The following is a 13,316-nucleotide window of genomic DNA, read 5'->3' as shown; positions in this document are numbered from 1 at the left end:
TTGTGTGGAAAGCACTTCTCCCCATCGGACCAGCTCCACAGCCCTCTTTTAAAATGTGTGCCACCACGTCTGATTTCATATGGTGCTGGAGACTGAGTACTGGGCTATGTCCGCCTGGGCTAGATCCCTTTGTGTTTGTGGTTTGTTTGCTGGTTTGTTTTTGCTTTGTTTTTGAGACAGAGTCTCATGCAGTCCAAGATAGTCTCAAACTTACGATGTAGCCAAAGCTGGCCTTCAACTCCTGGTCCTTCTGTCTCCTAACTACTGAGGTTACAGCCGTATACCACCCTCCAAGTTTCTTTATTGCACTGCATCCCCACAGACTATTAACTCTCGTGACAACGTAAAACCAAGAGAAAGAGAAAGTGAATAGACTCTTCGGTGGGCAGTTCACGGTAATCTGGCATTCCCCAACGCAGCCTGCACACCTTTCCTTGCCAAGGATCGTCTGAAGCCCAAAGCCAACCGAAATGTGCCCATCCCTGAAAGGGGGTGAGCTGTAAATTTCACAGATGTGACGTTTCATTGCTTAACCCTTAGGGAGTCTCCAAAGGAATTAGATGAACTCAGAACTTGCTCCAAACAGAAAAGGCCCGAGAGCCTAAGCCATCCTCTCTGTCATTTCAACATTTTTGCCTGATGTCTCCTGGGCCAACCATTAGAAGTGAGCCTGTTTCTTCTTGCTTCGAAGTTTTGTTTATTTAGTGTGTCTTTTTGAAGTCTGATGATTAATGGGACAATAAATGCCACCAAATGCTCTGAGCCACTTTGGATTCCTCCCGGTCTTTTTTAGAAATTGAATAATATTTAGCCGAAAGCTTACCAAACTTTCCTGGGGACTCCTGTGCAGTATCCGTCCCCGGGAAGCAAACTGAACAACCCTAACACCAGTGTGCGCTGCTTTTACTTTTGAGGTATAAGGTGTTGATGTTAGTTTTTCGGCTGCGTTGTGTTCTTACCCTGCAAGGAAATGCCACGAAACACGACAGAATCCGCTAACAAGAGTTTTATTAAAGGGACAGAGAGTGAACAGGCCTGCGGGAAACACGTGTGTGGAGAAGAAGGAGGAAGAAGAAGAAGAAGGAACCGGGAACATGGCGCCGGATTTTAAAGGCTGGGCGTGGACAGATCAGCGTCACTATTACACGCAAGCGCGTAGATCACATGGCCACGTTGCGCGCCTACGTAGCCAATGGAACGTCACGGATCTTGGTCACGCAAGATGCCCTGACCCGGAAATGGCTATCCTGACCTGGAACTGGCTAGGTGGAAGTGTCTGTTGGGCATATGCGAACACGCCCGACCGTGGGGGCGTGTTGTAAACCTTTCAGTTGACACTCTAGCACAATAAATACTTCCAAATTCTTTAGGGGAAGGGAGAAACTCACTGAGCGAGACTCAAAGGAGGGTGGTTGGTTTTAGTTGCTGATTACATTTTGGCCACGCGAATGGGCCAGTAGGGATAGAGCGTTACACCTCAGTAGGGTAAGAGGTTAATTTTAGACAAGCTCCCTCTACCCAACAGGATGTCATTCCACTGAGGACTAGAACCTTGACCGACCATCTCTGGATTAATGGGCCGAGGCAGAACACAGGTTAGGGAGTGGAATCTTCCCTCAACAAAGCACAAAGCCCAGCTTCCACAGGCCTTGGCATGGGGAAGACTGAGAAAGATAAAGTGAGCTGTTTTTCTTGGGAACCTCTGTTCCTCTCTGGTTGTCCTTCCAACTCAGTGCTCCTGGCTTTCCCGTTTCTAGGGGATTTCAAATTTCTGCTGGTGCACAAACTGCTTCATTCCGATTCCTAAGATCCCCTCCAGGGATGTCCAGTCCCCTTCTGAAAGCTTGTTTCAAGCCTCGGCCCTTACCGTCTAGGTCTATGCTCAACTTCTTCAGCAAATACCCAGACACAGAAAATGTCCCGGCTGACTCCAGATCTCGACAAAATGAGAAGTTGTTACATTAGCAGGTTATTACATTGTTGTTATATCAGCACGCAGGATTCACACCACGGGACTGAAGAATGCCTGGACTCTGGGGCCTTCCTTCCTAAGGTGCTGCCATTTCCAAAGAATCTGCTTAGGGACCCGGGTGGTGGCGCACAGCAGGCTGTAAAGGTTTAGGGGCAGAAAGGCTGAAGGACAAGGGACCTTGCAACCTTAGTGTCCACTCTGCCAGGGCTTTGTCTTCTTAAGAGTCTGATGGCCTGCTCCTTCCTACTCAGTGCCGACCAGCACTTAATAGCTGAATAAATAAATGCTTGTGAGCGACCTCCATCTCAGACCAGATGGACCCTTGATCAAGGAGAGGGTGGTCTCTGCCACCATCCCCGGCGCCCCCAACTTCTTCCCTTCGGGTGATAGTCAACCCCTTCTGGGCCCCGTCTGGGATCGAGATGGGGAACTTCCCGGGACAAACAGCTGGAAGGAAGGGACTAGAATACTGGACGCGGCCATGTCCCTTGGCCTCAAAGCCAGCCGGGGATCGCCAGATGCAGAGGGCCCTGGGGTCCCCGCCGGGTGCAGCGCCCCGACGCGGCGGGGGTGGGGGTGGGGGAAGGCGCTGGTGATTCGGATCCCCGGGGCCCCCGCGCGTGGCGGCGGGGTGGCCCTGTCGCTTCTTAGGATCAAGCCACAGTTCCCCGCCCCACCGTGGGCCCTTAGGGCTGACGTGTCGCGGCGCTCACGGATCGGGGAACCCGCCTTTACTTTGCTGCCCGAGGCCCCGCGAGGTCCCTGGTGAGGTCACCGAGGGCCAGGCTCGCAGCAGAGGGCTGGGGAGTGGGGGGTCGGGTGGGGGGGGCACCGCGGTGCCGGGACACGCCCCGGACACACTCCCAGCGCTTTTTGCACACTCGCCCACCACCGCCGCCGCGGGGAACCGCCAAAGGCACGGCGGGGGGGGGGGGAGCGCAGCATGGGGCGGCGGGAGGGGGGGGGTAGGGGGGAGTTTCTGTGCCCTCGCTGTTTGTTGGGACTTCTTCCCAGGACAGCACGCCCCACCCTTTCCTCTCGAAAGTCTTGTGGTTTCCCTAGAAGACCAGGGAGAGAGAGAGAGAGAGAGAAGTGGAGAAGAGTTTGCAGACTTTTTCTTTCTTTTGCCGTCTTTCTCGTTCCGAAACTCTTAAAAAAAAAAAAAAAGAAATCCCTAAAGGGTCTGTCTGGGCCGACGGGAGATAAGTCCGGGGTGCTGGAGAGGAGGGAGCAGAGCCGTGCATTCCTTCGCCCTCCCGGCCTCCCCACCTGGCCTCGCCGCTCCCTCCCCTCCCCCGCGCGGGGTGGGTGTGTGTGTGTGTGCGTGCGTGCGGGGTGTGTGTGTGTGTGTGTGTGTGTGTGTGTGTGTGTGTGTGTGTGTGTGTGTGTGTGTGTGTGTGTGTGTGTGTGTGTGTGTGTGTGTGTGTGTGTGTGTGTGTTCCCTACCCCCTCCACACACCCCCCGGCAGCTGCAGGGTTAAGCTCAGGAATGTGGCGGCGAGGAATGTGCATGCAGATGAGGCGAGCGCGGGGCGGGGCCGAGGGGGCGGGGCGTATGCTAATCGCACGCAAATGAGGAGGCCCGCCGCTGCCGCCGCCGCCGCCGCCGCCGCCGGGCCGTTGCTCCGCGGAGCTTCCCGGATCCGAGCCCAGACGGCGTCGGCCGGGGCAGCCTGGGCGCCGCGACCCTCGGCGGCCGCAGGGGGACGGGGAGGAGGAGGAGGAGGAGGAAGAGGCGGAGGCAGCGGCGGCCAGGAGGAGGAGGAGGAGGAGGAGGAGGAGGAGAGCTCGCTCGCCCGTTCCGACGCAGACATGGTGGACTGATCCCCGGCAGGGCTGAGAGCAGGGATTCCCGAGGCTTTTCCCTCCGCCCCGCCGCCCCGCGCGTGGCCCGCGCCCCGCGCCCCGCGCCCCGCACGCCCCCTCCGCCGGTGCCCGCGTTCCCGCCGCGTCCCCGCGCCCGGTCCCTATGGAGGCGCCGCTCGCCGGCGAGGCCGCCGACCATGCCTAGGAGAGCCGGGAGCGGGCAGCTGCCGCTACCCCGGGGCTGGGAGGAGGCCAGGGACTACGACGGCAAGGTCTTCTACATCGATCACAACACCAGGAGGACCAGCTGGATCGACCCCCGGGACAGGTGGGAAGCCGGGCCGCCCCCCTCCCCTCCGGCTAGCCCCGGGGGTGGGGTGGGGTAGGGTGGCGTGTGTGTGTGTGTGTGTGGGGGGGGACCCGCCTCGGAAGTGTGGCGGCGGCTGTTGTCCGGGAGACCTGGCGGGGCGCGGGGGGCGTGCGTGGGGCGTCGCCGGCCTTGCACCCCTGAGGTCTCTAGGGTTAGGCGCGGGACCGCCGGCCTTAGGCGCGGCTCTATCGATCTGCCCGCCAGGCGCCCCTTCTTGGGGCCCCATTGCCCACTGCCTTCCCCCACGCCCCTCCAGGACTTGTAAGACACTCCCTGCCCCCAAGGGAAGGGCTGGATTGGTGCTCTGGGCTGGCACCCCAAGTCCAGTTAGCCGGCTCAGGGTAAGGGATACTTGAGTCCTCTGTAGACCTCCCGTGCGCTTTAAAGTTGGTCGGATGGAGACAGAGGGCACCTTTCGACCTCTGCAAAGGCGCTCTGGGCTTGGGGCCTCCCGGAGGCCTAAGTGCACAGTGAGCCACTAGCCATCTGGGCCACCTGTGGCATCTCTCCAGCCATCCTTGCTTGGCTCCTGAGCTTTGACGGCAAGTTTTTGCTAGGACGCACCCCCAGCCATGCCCTAGGTCCCCGAACATGGAGAGGGGTCCCAGTCCTGGCTGGACCTTCGTGGCTTTGCCCCTCGGATTTTCAAAGCACTGTTTTTGGAGTTTTACTTCTCATTCCTCACCTGATAACTTGGTCAGATTTCCTTGTTGAAGTGGAGTGAACGAACCCTAGACCTGAACCTCGGCCGTGGGTAGCCCGGACCCGAGCTCAGACCGATTTTGCACAGGTCTCTCAGTACAAGCGTTTCGTTCCTTCCTTTTACCTGGAGATCTGAAGCAGCAGACAGACATCGAAGAAGTTCAGGAGTTGAAGTTTTGTGGAGTGCTCCCAAAAGTTTTGTCTCCCAACTTTCTTTTCACTCTGAGGAAGAACATTTCTTAGGATTAAAGTTGTTAGAGGACCACTAGGAGGGCGTGGTGTGTTGTCACACATCTGTATAAACTCTGCACGTGGGAGGGGAAAGGAGAAGGAAGATCCCGAGTTCAAGACCAGTCTGGGTTATGGGAGACCCTGTCTCAAAAAAAAAAAAAAAAAAAAAAAAAAAAAAAGAAGAAAAGAATACTAAGGAACACTTTTACCTGTAAATTTGAAAACTGACCATTAAGGAGCTATTCCTTTTTGTTTTGTTTTATATTTCTAGACTGTCTCATACTGTATGTAGCTCAGGCTGGCGGGCTTGGAACTTATTATGTAGCACAGGCTGGTCCCAAGCTCACAGCAATCCCCCTGCCTCAGCCTCCACAATGCAAGAATTACGGGTGCCAGCCACCATGCCGGATTAATATAGCCTCAGGGATGCCCCTGTCCTGTGCAGTTTTATCATTTCTAGAAGGTCTTACTGGCTTTTTATGCAATGGGGTCTGAGGCAGTTACGGCTGCTTTTCCTGTTAAACAGCCCCCCCCCCCAGTTTGAACTCGAAATACTTTTTCACTTAATATTCCCAATCACTCTTTTTCTAGAACTATTGTATTTGAAAACTATTAAAGAGCAGTTATAAGAAAGTCCCAAGCAGCATACATTTATGGAACAATCCTTGTTAATTATCCATGAAGATACGGGTTCAGATTTCCCTCCTGCTGAGGGAAGACACCTGTACCCAGGCCCCACCTCCCCACAGCCCCACGGGCCAGTGCTGGCAGATGAAAGTTAGGACAAGAGTCGAGCCTTCACAGTCTCTCCAGGCACACCAGTTGTCATAAACTCCGTGCCCCAAGCCGGTAACTTACACTGTTGCACCTTGAAACTCCTTAACAGATAGTAAACGTCGGTGCCGATGGTGTGCACACAACAGCGGTTTGTGAGGCACCTGTATAAATATTTGACTTTTACGGTTGTGCGTCGGGCAGTCCGGCAGTCCGGCAGTGCTCCGCTCTCGGATACCGGGAGTCTCAGGTTAGCTGCAGCACATGCTTGCTCTTTCGAGGCTTTCCACATCCTCTGCTGCCTCAGCTCACAAATGTTTCATTACTTCATCTCACTTGCCCACCAGAGGGGATTATAAGAATAGGCTGGGTGAGGCAAGTGGGAAGCGGGGTTTTAGGACTTGGCTTCTCTGTATTACTACTTCTTACACAAGCCAGACATGCCTTTTCCTTTAAACTGGAATGAATCGTCAGTTGCTGGGAATGCATTTTTTCCAGAAAGTGGGAACCAAGGACTATATTGGGGACAAACAGTTTTGACTAAGTTGAATTGTTTTTCCCATTTTCCCCGCAGCTGTTAGGTCTTTAAATACTTGGAGATAGGCATTTGAATTACTGGAAATATTTCTGAATTTTGGTATGAGAACTTTAAAATCAGCCACTGTGACATGCTTTCTTTTCGTGCAACTAAGCAACAGTATGTCTTCCGACATAGTGTTAGAACCGATTAGGAAAGATATTTGGAGTAACCACTAACTCTTGTTAATTTTGCTACACAGCAAACCTATAGAAAGACCAGTAGGGAGTTCATGGATTCTTCTGCACCATCAGATTACAAATCCTGAAAGAAAAAAGAAAAATAACTTGCGATACTGTGGGTCCTCGGCGGTTTGGGATCTTTAAGGACACTTAACTAAAGTGGTTGGAATGATTTCCCCATTCATTGTTGTGATTTTCATTCCGTTAAGAGTGAAGATTTCGCTCCTGATAGTTCATCATAATTTATCTGATATTTTCTGGTTGGACAGAGAATTATGCTGAGTGAATGGGAGGAGGCTGGGGGATTTTACGGCAGCATACTTCCAATAGTCCAATCCAGGAGTACTGGAGCTAGAGCACGGGGACCGTGTTTTCAGGTACTTTAAGCTTTTGGAGCTAGGTCACATGATGCAGACTTTGCTGGGATGTATTAGACCTCTTACTGCTCTGTCATGTACTAAGTTGGACTGAGTGTCTGCGTCAACTCTAAACTGTGGATAATGTCACATCCTCATAGGGATGTTTTCCGGCTCATGGGTAGGACTCAGCCATAACACTTTTTTTTTTTCATTAAAAAAAGTGTGTGTATGGATGCATTATCTGTTCCACGAGTGTGTAGTGCCCTTGGAGGCCAGAAGAGAACGTCGGGTCCCCGGGGGTTGGAGCTGCTGGTGATTGAGAGCTGTCCTGTTGGTGCTGGGCATTGAACCCTGCCCGGGGTTCTTTAGATCAGCCAGTGCCCTTAACTGCTGAGCCGTCTCCAGCCCTCTGTTAACACTCTAACTCAGAGACTGGGCTGTAGTTCTTGGAAACCCTGCTAACAGTACAGACCGCATCACATTTACTAGGCTCTGTGAAGGTGATCTCATTTGATTCTCCCATCCATCCTCTGAGGTAGGTTTTCTTACCTCACAATCATAGATGAGGAACCAGAACCAGAGAAGTGTGGAGTCAGGATCTGGTACTAGACAAGGTGATTCTGTAGAGCAGTGGTTCTCAACCTTCCTAGTGCTGTGACCCTTTAATACACTTTCTCATGTTGTGGTAACCCCCAACCATAACATTATTTCCCTTGCTACCTCATAACTTTAAATTTGCTACTGTTATGAATCTCAATGTAAACACCAGTGTTTTTAGGTGGTCTTAGGTGACCCCTGTGAAAGAGGGTCATTCAACCTCTCACAGAGGTCAAGACCCACAGGTTGAGAACTCTAGAGCCTGTGCCTTGTTCCTTGGCTTCATGGAGGCTTTGCTTCCTGGGGGTGTTATTTTGTGGGTTCTCTCTCCCACTCCCCTCTTATTTTGCTCACCGTGAACACTCTTTGACCACAGTAGCTAGTGTTTATGGTGGACCATAGCTCATGGCCAAATGGGCCGGTGTTGTAGAACACTACATTCAGCACAGAAGAAGGGATGGGAAGGATCCATTGCCTGTTGAGTAAGAGGGCTGAATGAGCAGGCATTATGGTTTTGCATGCTTCTCGTCCTTGTGCTGGATGCTAGCCAGAGGCGCAATAAGTGTTGTCCGGTGAAGCTTGCAGGTTGCCATGCAAAGCAATTTTGTGTGAAGGCTGATGGACCCTACTCTGTAGCTTATAACTAGGGTCATCTGATACAGAGCGATTGTAGCTTCGAAGTGAAGAGAGACTTGTGTGGTGGTGTGTGAACGGAGGAGGAAGAAGCCCTCGCTGAGTGCACCATCGATGGTAGAGCAGGCTGTCCTTTGCACTCGGTCGGCACACAGTTAGGATCCCAGGAACTCTCTGAATCTCCTTTGCTTTCAAATCGGACGAAACAAATGGACCAACCCACTGCGAACATGTAAATTTCTCAAGTCTTAATTTCACATTACTGCCTTATGTGGCCTGTGTGTGTGGTAGATGTGAACTGAATTTTGGTTAGGTCAGTTAATTGAAGGCCAAAAAAATCAATGAAAGAGTGTAATTTGAGCTACTCTCCTATTTTAGTTTCTTATTGGGCTTTCAAAAAAAAAAAAAAATTATAGCCTGAGCTACCAACAGCCAGAGACAATCAATTTTCCAGTTGGATTAGAAATAATGAGAGAAGTGAGCTGCTCCATTTCGAAGAATAATACACATATGTGAGTTACTTATTAGAGCAGAAAACCCACTGTCAGCTCCGCAGTCTTGATTGTCCTGCCGTGGTCACAGGTGCTGGATAGTGTCCCATCCCAGCAGGCTCAGCGTCCGTCAGCCATGATGCCGAGAGTTAGCTGAGTGGTTATGGTGTTTGAAGTTGTGGAGGGGTCGCAAAGAGTTTGGGTTTTAATCCCTCGAGGAAGCGTTAAGCCAAGCTATGAGGTCTCTCAAGAATCCCCATGGAAGTATTTCTGGTTGTCAGCACAGTTTGCTAAGATGCTTGCCAGAGTGAGCAATGCTTGCTTGGAATATTCGAATGACCCAGGTTTCTCCTGTGGTTTTAACGGTCTGCAGTTTGCAGTTTAATTTCGCTGTGAGATTCAGGACAATAGTTGGTTTTTCTAGAAAGGCTGGTATTTATAAACACGCTATTTGTTTGGAGCTGAAAATTGCTAAGTTGTCAGAGCTCCAGTCAGCCACTGTGACATGTGGTCTCCAAGCAAGTGCTATTTAAATGTAATGAGAGGAAGCCTGGTACATTGCGAAGTGTGGAAGCTTCCTGCAGGCCCTGCTGTGCCTTGTAAATGGGACTTTCTTCCCCTTCTTGGTAAAATCCTGTATAAAAGGAGGCTTTCTCAGTGTAGGGGTGTGACCAGCTTCACGTTGCTGATGTGGGAGTTGGTGATACTGTGTATCACCTCATGTGTTGGCTTGAAACCAGCGGCAGTCCTGGGAGTCTGGTCGGCTCTACAGGCCTGAAGTAGAGATTATTTTTATCGTATGCAGGTATGATAAAGGTTTAGTTTGGTAAGTTACCAAATACTAGACACCTATCAGATTTATTTTTTTATCATTGGTATTACCACTACTACTAATGTATTTATTTTGGAGACAGTCTCTAGCCTCGTTTGGCATTCAACTTTCTGTGTAGTTGGGGATGACCTTGAATCTCTGATCCTCCTGCTTCCACTTCCAAGTCTGAAGAAGAAAGAAGAAGGAGGAAGAGGAGAAGGAGGAGGAGGAAGAGAAGATTGATGATGATGATGATGATGATTTTGTGTATACACATGGGTGTGATGTGCGTTCGTATGTGTGTGTTTAGTGGTGTGAGTGCACTTGTGTGTGTGTGTGTGTGTTTGTGTGTGTGTGTGAAGGACTAAAATTGATGTTGAGTGTCTTCCTCCATTGCTTTTCACCTTATATACTGAGGTGGGGGTCTCTCACTGAACCCAGAATTCAGCAATTCCAGGTAGTCTAGCTACCAGAAACTCTTGGGACTCCTGAAGTAGGCTCTAATGCCAGTGAAGGAATGAACTGGCCAGGAAGAGTGAGGGCCAGCAGGCCAAGAGCAGGCATGTCCTTCTTCCCTGTCCTTTATATAGGCTGCCACCAAAAGGTGTGGGCCCAGATTTAAGGGGGAACTTTCCACTTGAAAAGACCTGGTGTAGGGTGGGTCTCCCCATCTCAAATGATTCAATCAAGAAAAATCCTTCACTGGTGTACCCAGGCTGCCTTGGGTTTAAGTTAATTCCAGATGTAATCAAGTTGATGACCAAGAATAGCCACTATACCCTGTTTCCGGGTGGTCTTCCGTGTCTACCTGCTTTCATGTGGGTTCTGGAAATCCAGTCTCTGGTTCTCACATTTGCACGGCAAGTGATTTTTACCCTCTCAGCTATCTCCCAAGGCCCTTTCTATTGATTTCAAAAATTTCAAATTGTAATGCGTGACACCACACACACACACACACACACACACACACACACACACACAGAGTCTTGGATACCACAGCCTCAGTGTGGAGGTCAGAGGACAAGGTTTGTGAGTTGGTTCTCTTCTCCCATTGTGGGAGCGGACTCTGATCATCAGGCGTGATTCTCTGGCCATCTCATTGGTCCACTGAATTTTCTCTGTGGGACAGAACCTCTCTCTGTTAGCTCACGGCTGCTCTGACCCCTTGATTCTGCTACTTCACCTTCCCTAATGCCGAGAGTGCAGGTCTGTACCACCTTATCTGGCCTTAGAAAACTTGTAAAAACAAGCAGATCTCTGTGAGTTCGAGGCCGGCCTGGTCTGCAGAGCGAGATCCAGGAAAGGTGCAAAGATACACAGAGAAACCCTGTCTCGAAAAACCAAAAAAAAAAAAAGAAGAGAAAAGAAAACTTGTAAAAAGAATCTTACATAGGAATATGAGAAAAACATCCAACAAAAAAATTACCAAAATTTAAAGGCACAATAGCAATTCACTGTAGGAGCTATAAATATAGTATTATGTCTTGATATATGGAAATACTAGGTTTTTAAGTGTGTGTGTGAGAGAGATGCATGTGTGTTTGTGTAGATATACATGAACGTACGTGTGTGTGTGTGTGTGTGTGTGTGTGTGTGTGTGTGTGTGTAGGCTAGGGGGCAACTCTGGCTGTCATCCCAGAAACACCATCCACCTCTTGTGAGGCAGAGTCTCTCGGTTGGCCTGAAGCTCAGCAGTTAGGCCAGATGAACTGGGCTCTGAGTCCCAGGGATCCTGCTGTCTCTGCTTCCTTAGGGCTGAGATTATACATGTATAACACATATAGCATTTTACCTAGTGTGCTGGATAGATTTATGTCAGTCATCTGAGAGGAGGGAACCTCAATTAAGAAAAATGTCTCCATGAGACGGGGCTGTAGGCAAGCCTGTAGGCCGTTTTCTTACTTAGTGATTGATGGGGGAAGGGGCCAGCCTACTGTGGTCGGTGGGTGATTGATGGGGGAAGGGCCCAGCCTACTGTGGGTGGTGCCATGCCTGGGCTGGTGGTCCTGGGGGCTATAGGAAAATAGGCTGAGCAAGCCACAGGGAGCAAGTCAGTAAGCAGCACTCCTCTGTTGCAGAAAAATTGTCCGTACAGACATTCCACTGTGCCAATAAAGCAACCTTGAATCTAGGACGGAGTTAGCGATTGGCTGACTGGGATTAGCCATAAAGTTCTTGGAGGACTTTGCAGAGCAGCTAGAGAGGGCAGGAAGGGGACTCAGGAGGAGTTGGGCAGGGGGCAGTTTCTGGCACTGGAGGTTCCGGAGAATGTGGAGAGAGGGTCCGCCGGTTGCTCTGCTTTCCTTGGATTCTTCGGGTCTTTATTTCAATTTCTGACTCCCGAGTTTTTATTATACTAGAAGAAGTGAGGTAATAATTTCACCAAGCAGATACACTCCTCCACGGCCTCTGCATCAGCTCCTGCCTCAAGGTCCCTGCCCTGCTTGAGTTCCTGTGCTGACTTCCTCTAGTAACGAACAGTGGTATGGAAGTGTAAGCTGAATGAACCCTTTCCTCCCCGAGTTTCTTTGGTCATGGTGTTTCCTCCCAGCAACAGTTACCCTAACCAAGACACGTGGGTTCTGACCATTGAACTCAGGATCTGTTGCTTGCAATGCAAGTGAAGTACTGAGTGAACTCTTCTTTAAAAATTAATATAAATATATTTATATCAAATATAATATAAAAATATTAACTTTCTATGGAAGACTGGTATTATTTATACCAGTCACAAGCTGGTGATGATGTTCAAACAGAAAATAGTCCCATCTATTAACCCTGCTATGTACAGAGCTGCAATTTTTATAGTCAAGGGTGTCCCCCATATACTGTATTTATTTTTGTTTTGTGAGTAGTTTTTCATGTATTGTTAGCCTGCTTTTAGTACATAACTCATAGTTCCAAAAGTATTAGTGAGAATATTTGGGGGCTGGAGAGATGGCTCAGTGGCCAAGAGCACTGGTTAATCTTCCAGAGGACCTGGGTTCAAGTCCTGGCACTCACTCGGTGGTTCATAACTGTCTGTAATGCCTGTCCTAGGGGATCTGACGCCCCCTTCCGGCCTTTGAGGGCACCGTATGCATGTGGTACACAGGTTGCAGTCAAAACACTCACACACATTAAAAAAAAAAAAGTGAGAATTTTTGGAACTAGAACTACCTAGGTCGTTATAGGTTAGCAAAATTAAGCTTTGGGGACTGGTTCTTCACCCCATAGCTTATGAGGAGTTACAGAAGTCTACTCTTCTCTGCCTCTGTGTGTGCAGAGGCTTGCCTTTGTGTGCCCTGGCCTGTGCTGCTTAACAGTTCTGAATGTGAGCATAGGTAGCAAATGTCGAGCTGCAGAAACTCGTGCCGTAAATTCCCGATTGAAATTCTGCCTAGCTAATAGACCATTTTATTGATGTTTCTCTGTTATATAAGAAGGCCGTTTTATTAAGTGGCAGTGATCCTCAATAAAATTTGAAACATTGGTAGGCAACTTTTACTGCAGAAGATTTGAAGGACACACAATTTCATTTAGTGTAAAACTCTAATCCCCCCGTTTCCTTTGCAGGTGGTAGTCAGCAGAGGTAGGAGTTCAGGTTTTTTCTCCTTTGAAACTGGGAGGAGAATGAATGGTTGTGTGGAATCTGTGTGGTCACCGTACCGGCCAAGGTGAGGTTTTGGATGGTCAGTAATCCTGTCCCACACTGCATGTTTTTCTTTTTCCTGATTATCAGGGAATTTGAATTTGATTCAAACAGTTCTTAATTGCTTTCCTCTCTGCCTCCCTTCGTTTCTGCTGAGCGGTGGAATTTATGACATTTCTC

General features: G+C 49.9%; 1 protein-coding gene across 2 annotated transcripts in view; it reads left to right on the top strand.

The window, feature by feature from the left end:
* Positions 1–3,581: 3,581 nt before the first annotated feature.
* Positions 3,582–13,316, top strand: part of Wwc2 (WW and C2 domain containing 2) — a 180,961-nt gene continuing 171,226 nt past the window's right edge. The window contains exon 1 of one of the 2 annotated variants that reach the window (XM_052752268.1): positions 3,582–4,106. In XM_052752268.1, coding sequence (XP_052608228.1) covers positions 3,976–4,106 — 131 coding nt within the window. In that variant the 5' untranslated portion in view covers positions 3,582–3,975. The remainder of the gene's footprint in view (positions 4,107–13,316) is intronic. The other variant, XM_052752269.1, reaches the window with a different exon arrangement.

The sequence above is a fragment of the Peromyscus californicus genome, unplaced genomic scaffold (genome assembly GCF_007827085.1).
Source record: "Peromyscus californicus insignis strain IS unplaced genomic scaffold, ASM782708v3 Scaffold_23__1_contigs__length_62951481, whole genome shotgun sequence".
Lineage (NCBI taxonomy): Eukaryota > Metazoa > Chordata > Mammalia > Rodentia > Cricetidae > Peromyscus > Peromyscus californicus.
This window is presented reverse-complemented; position numbering and strand designations above follow the sequence as displayed.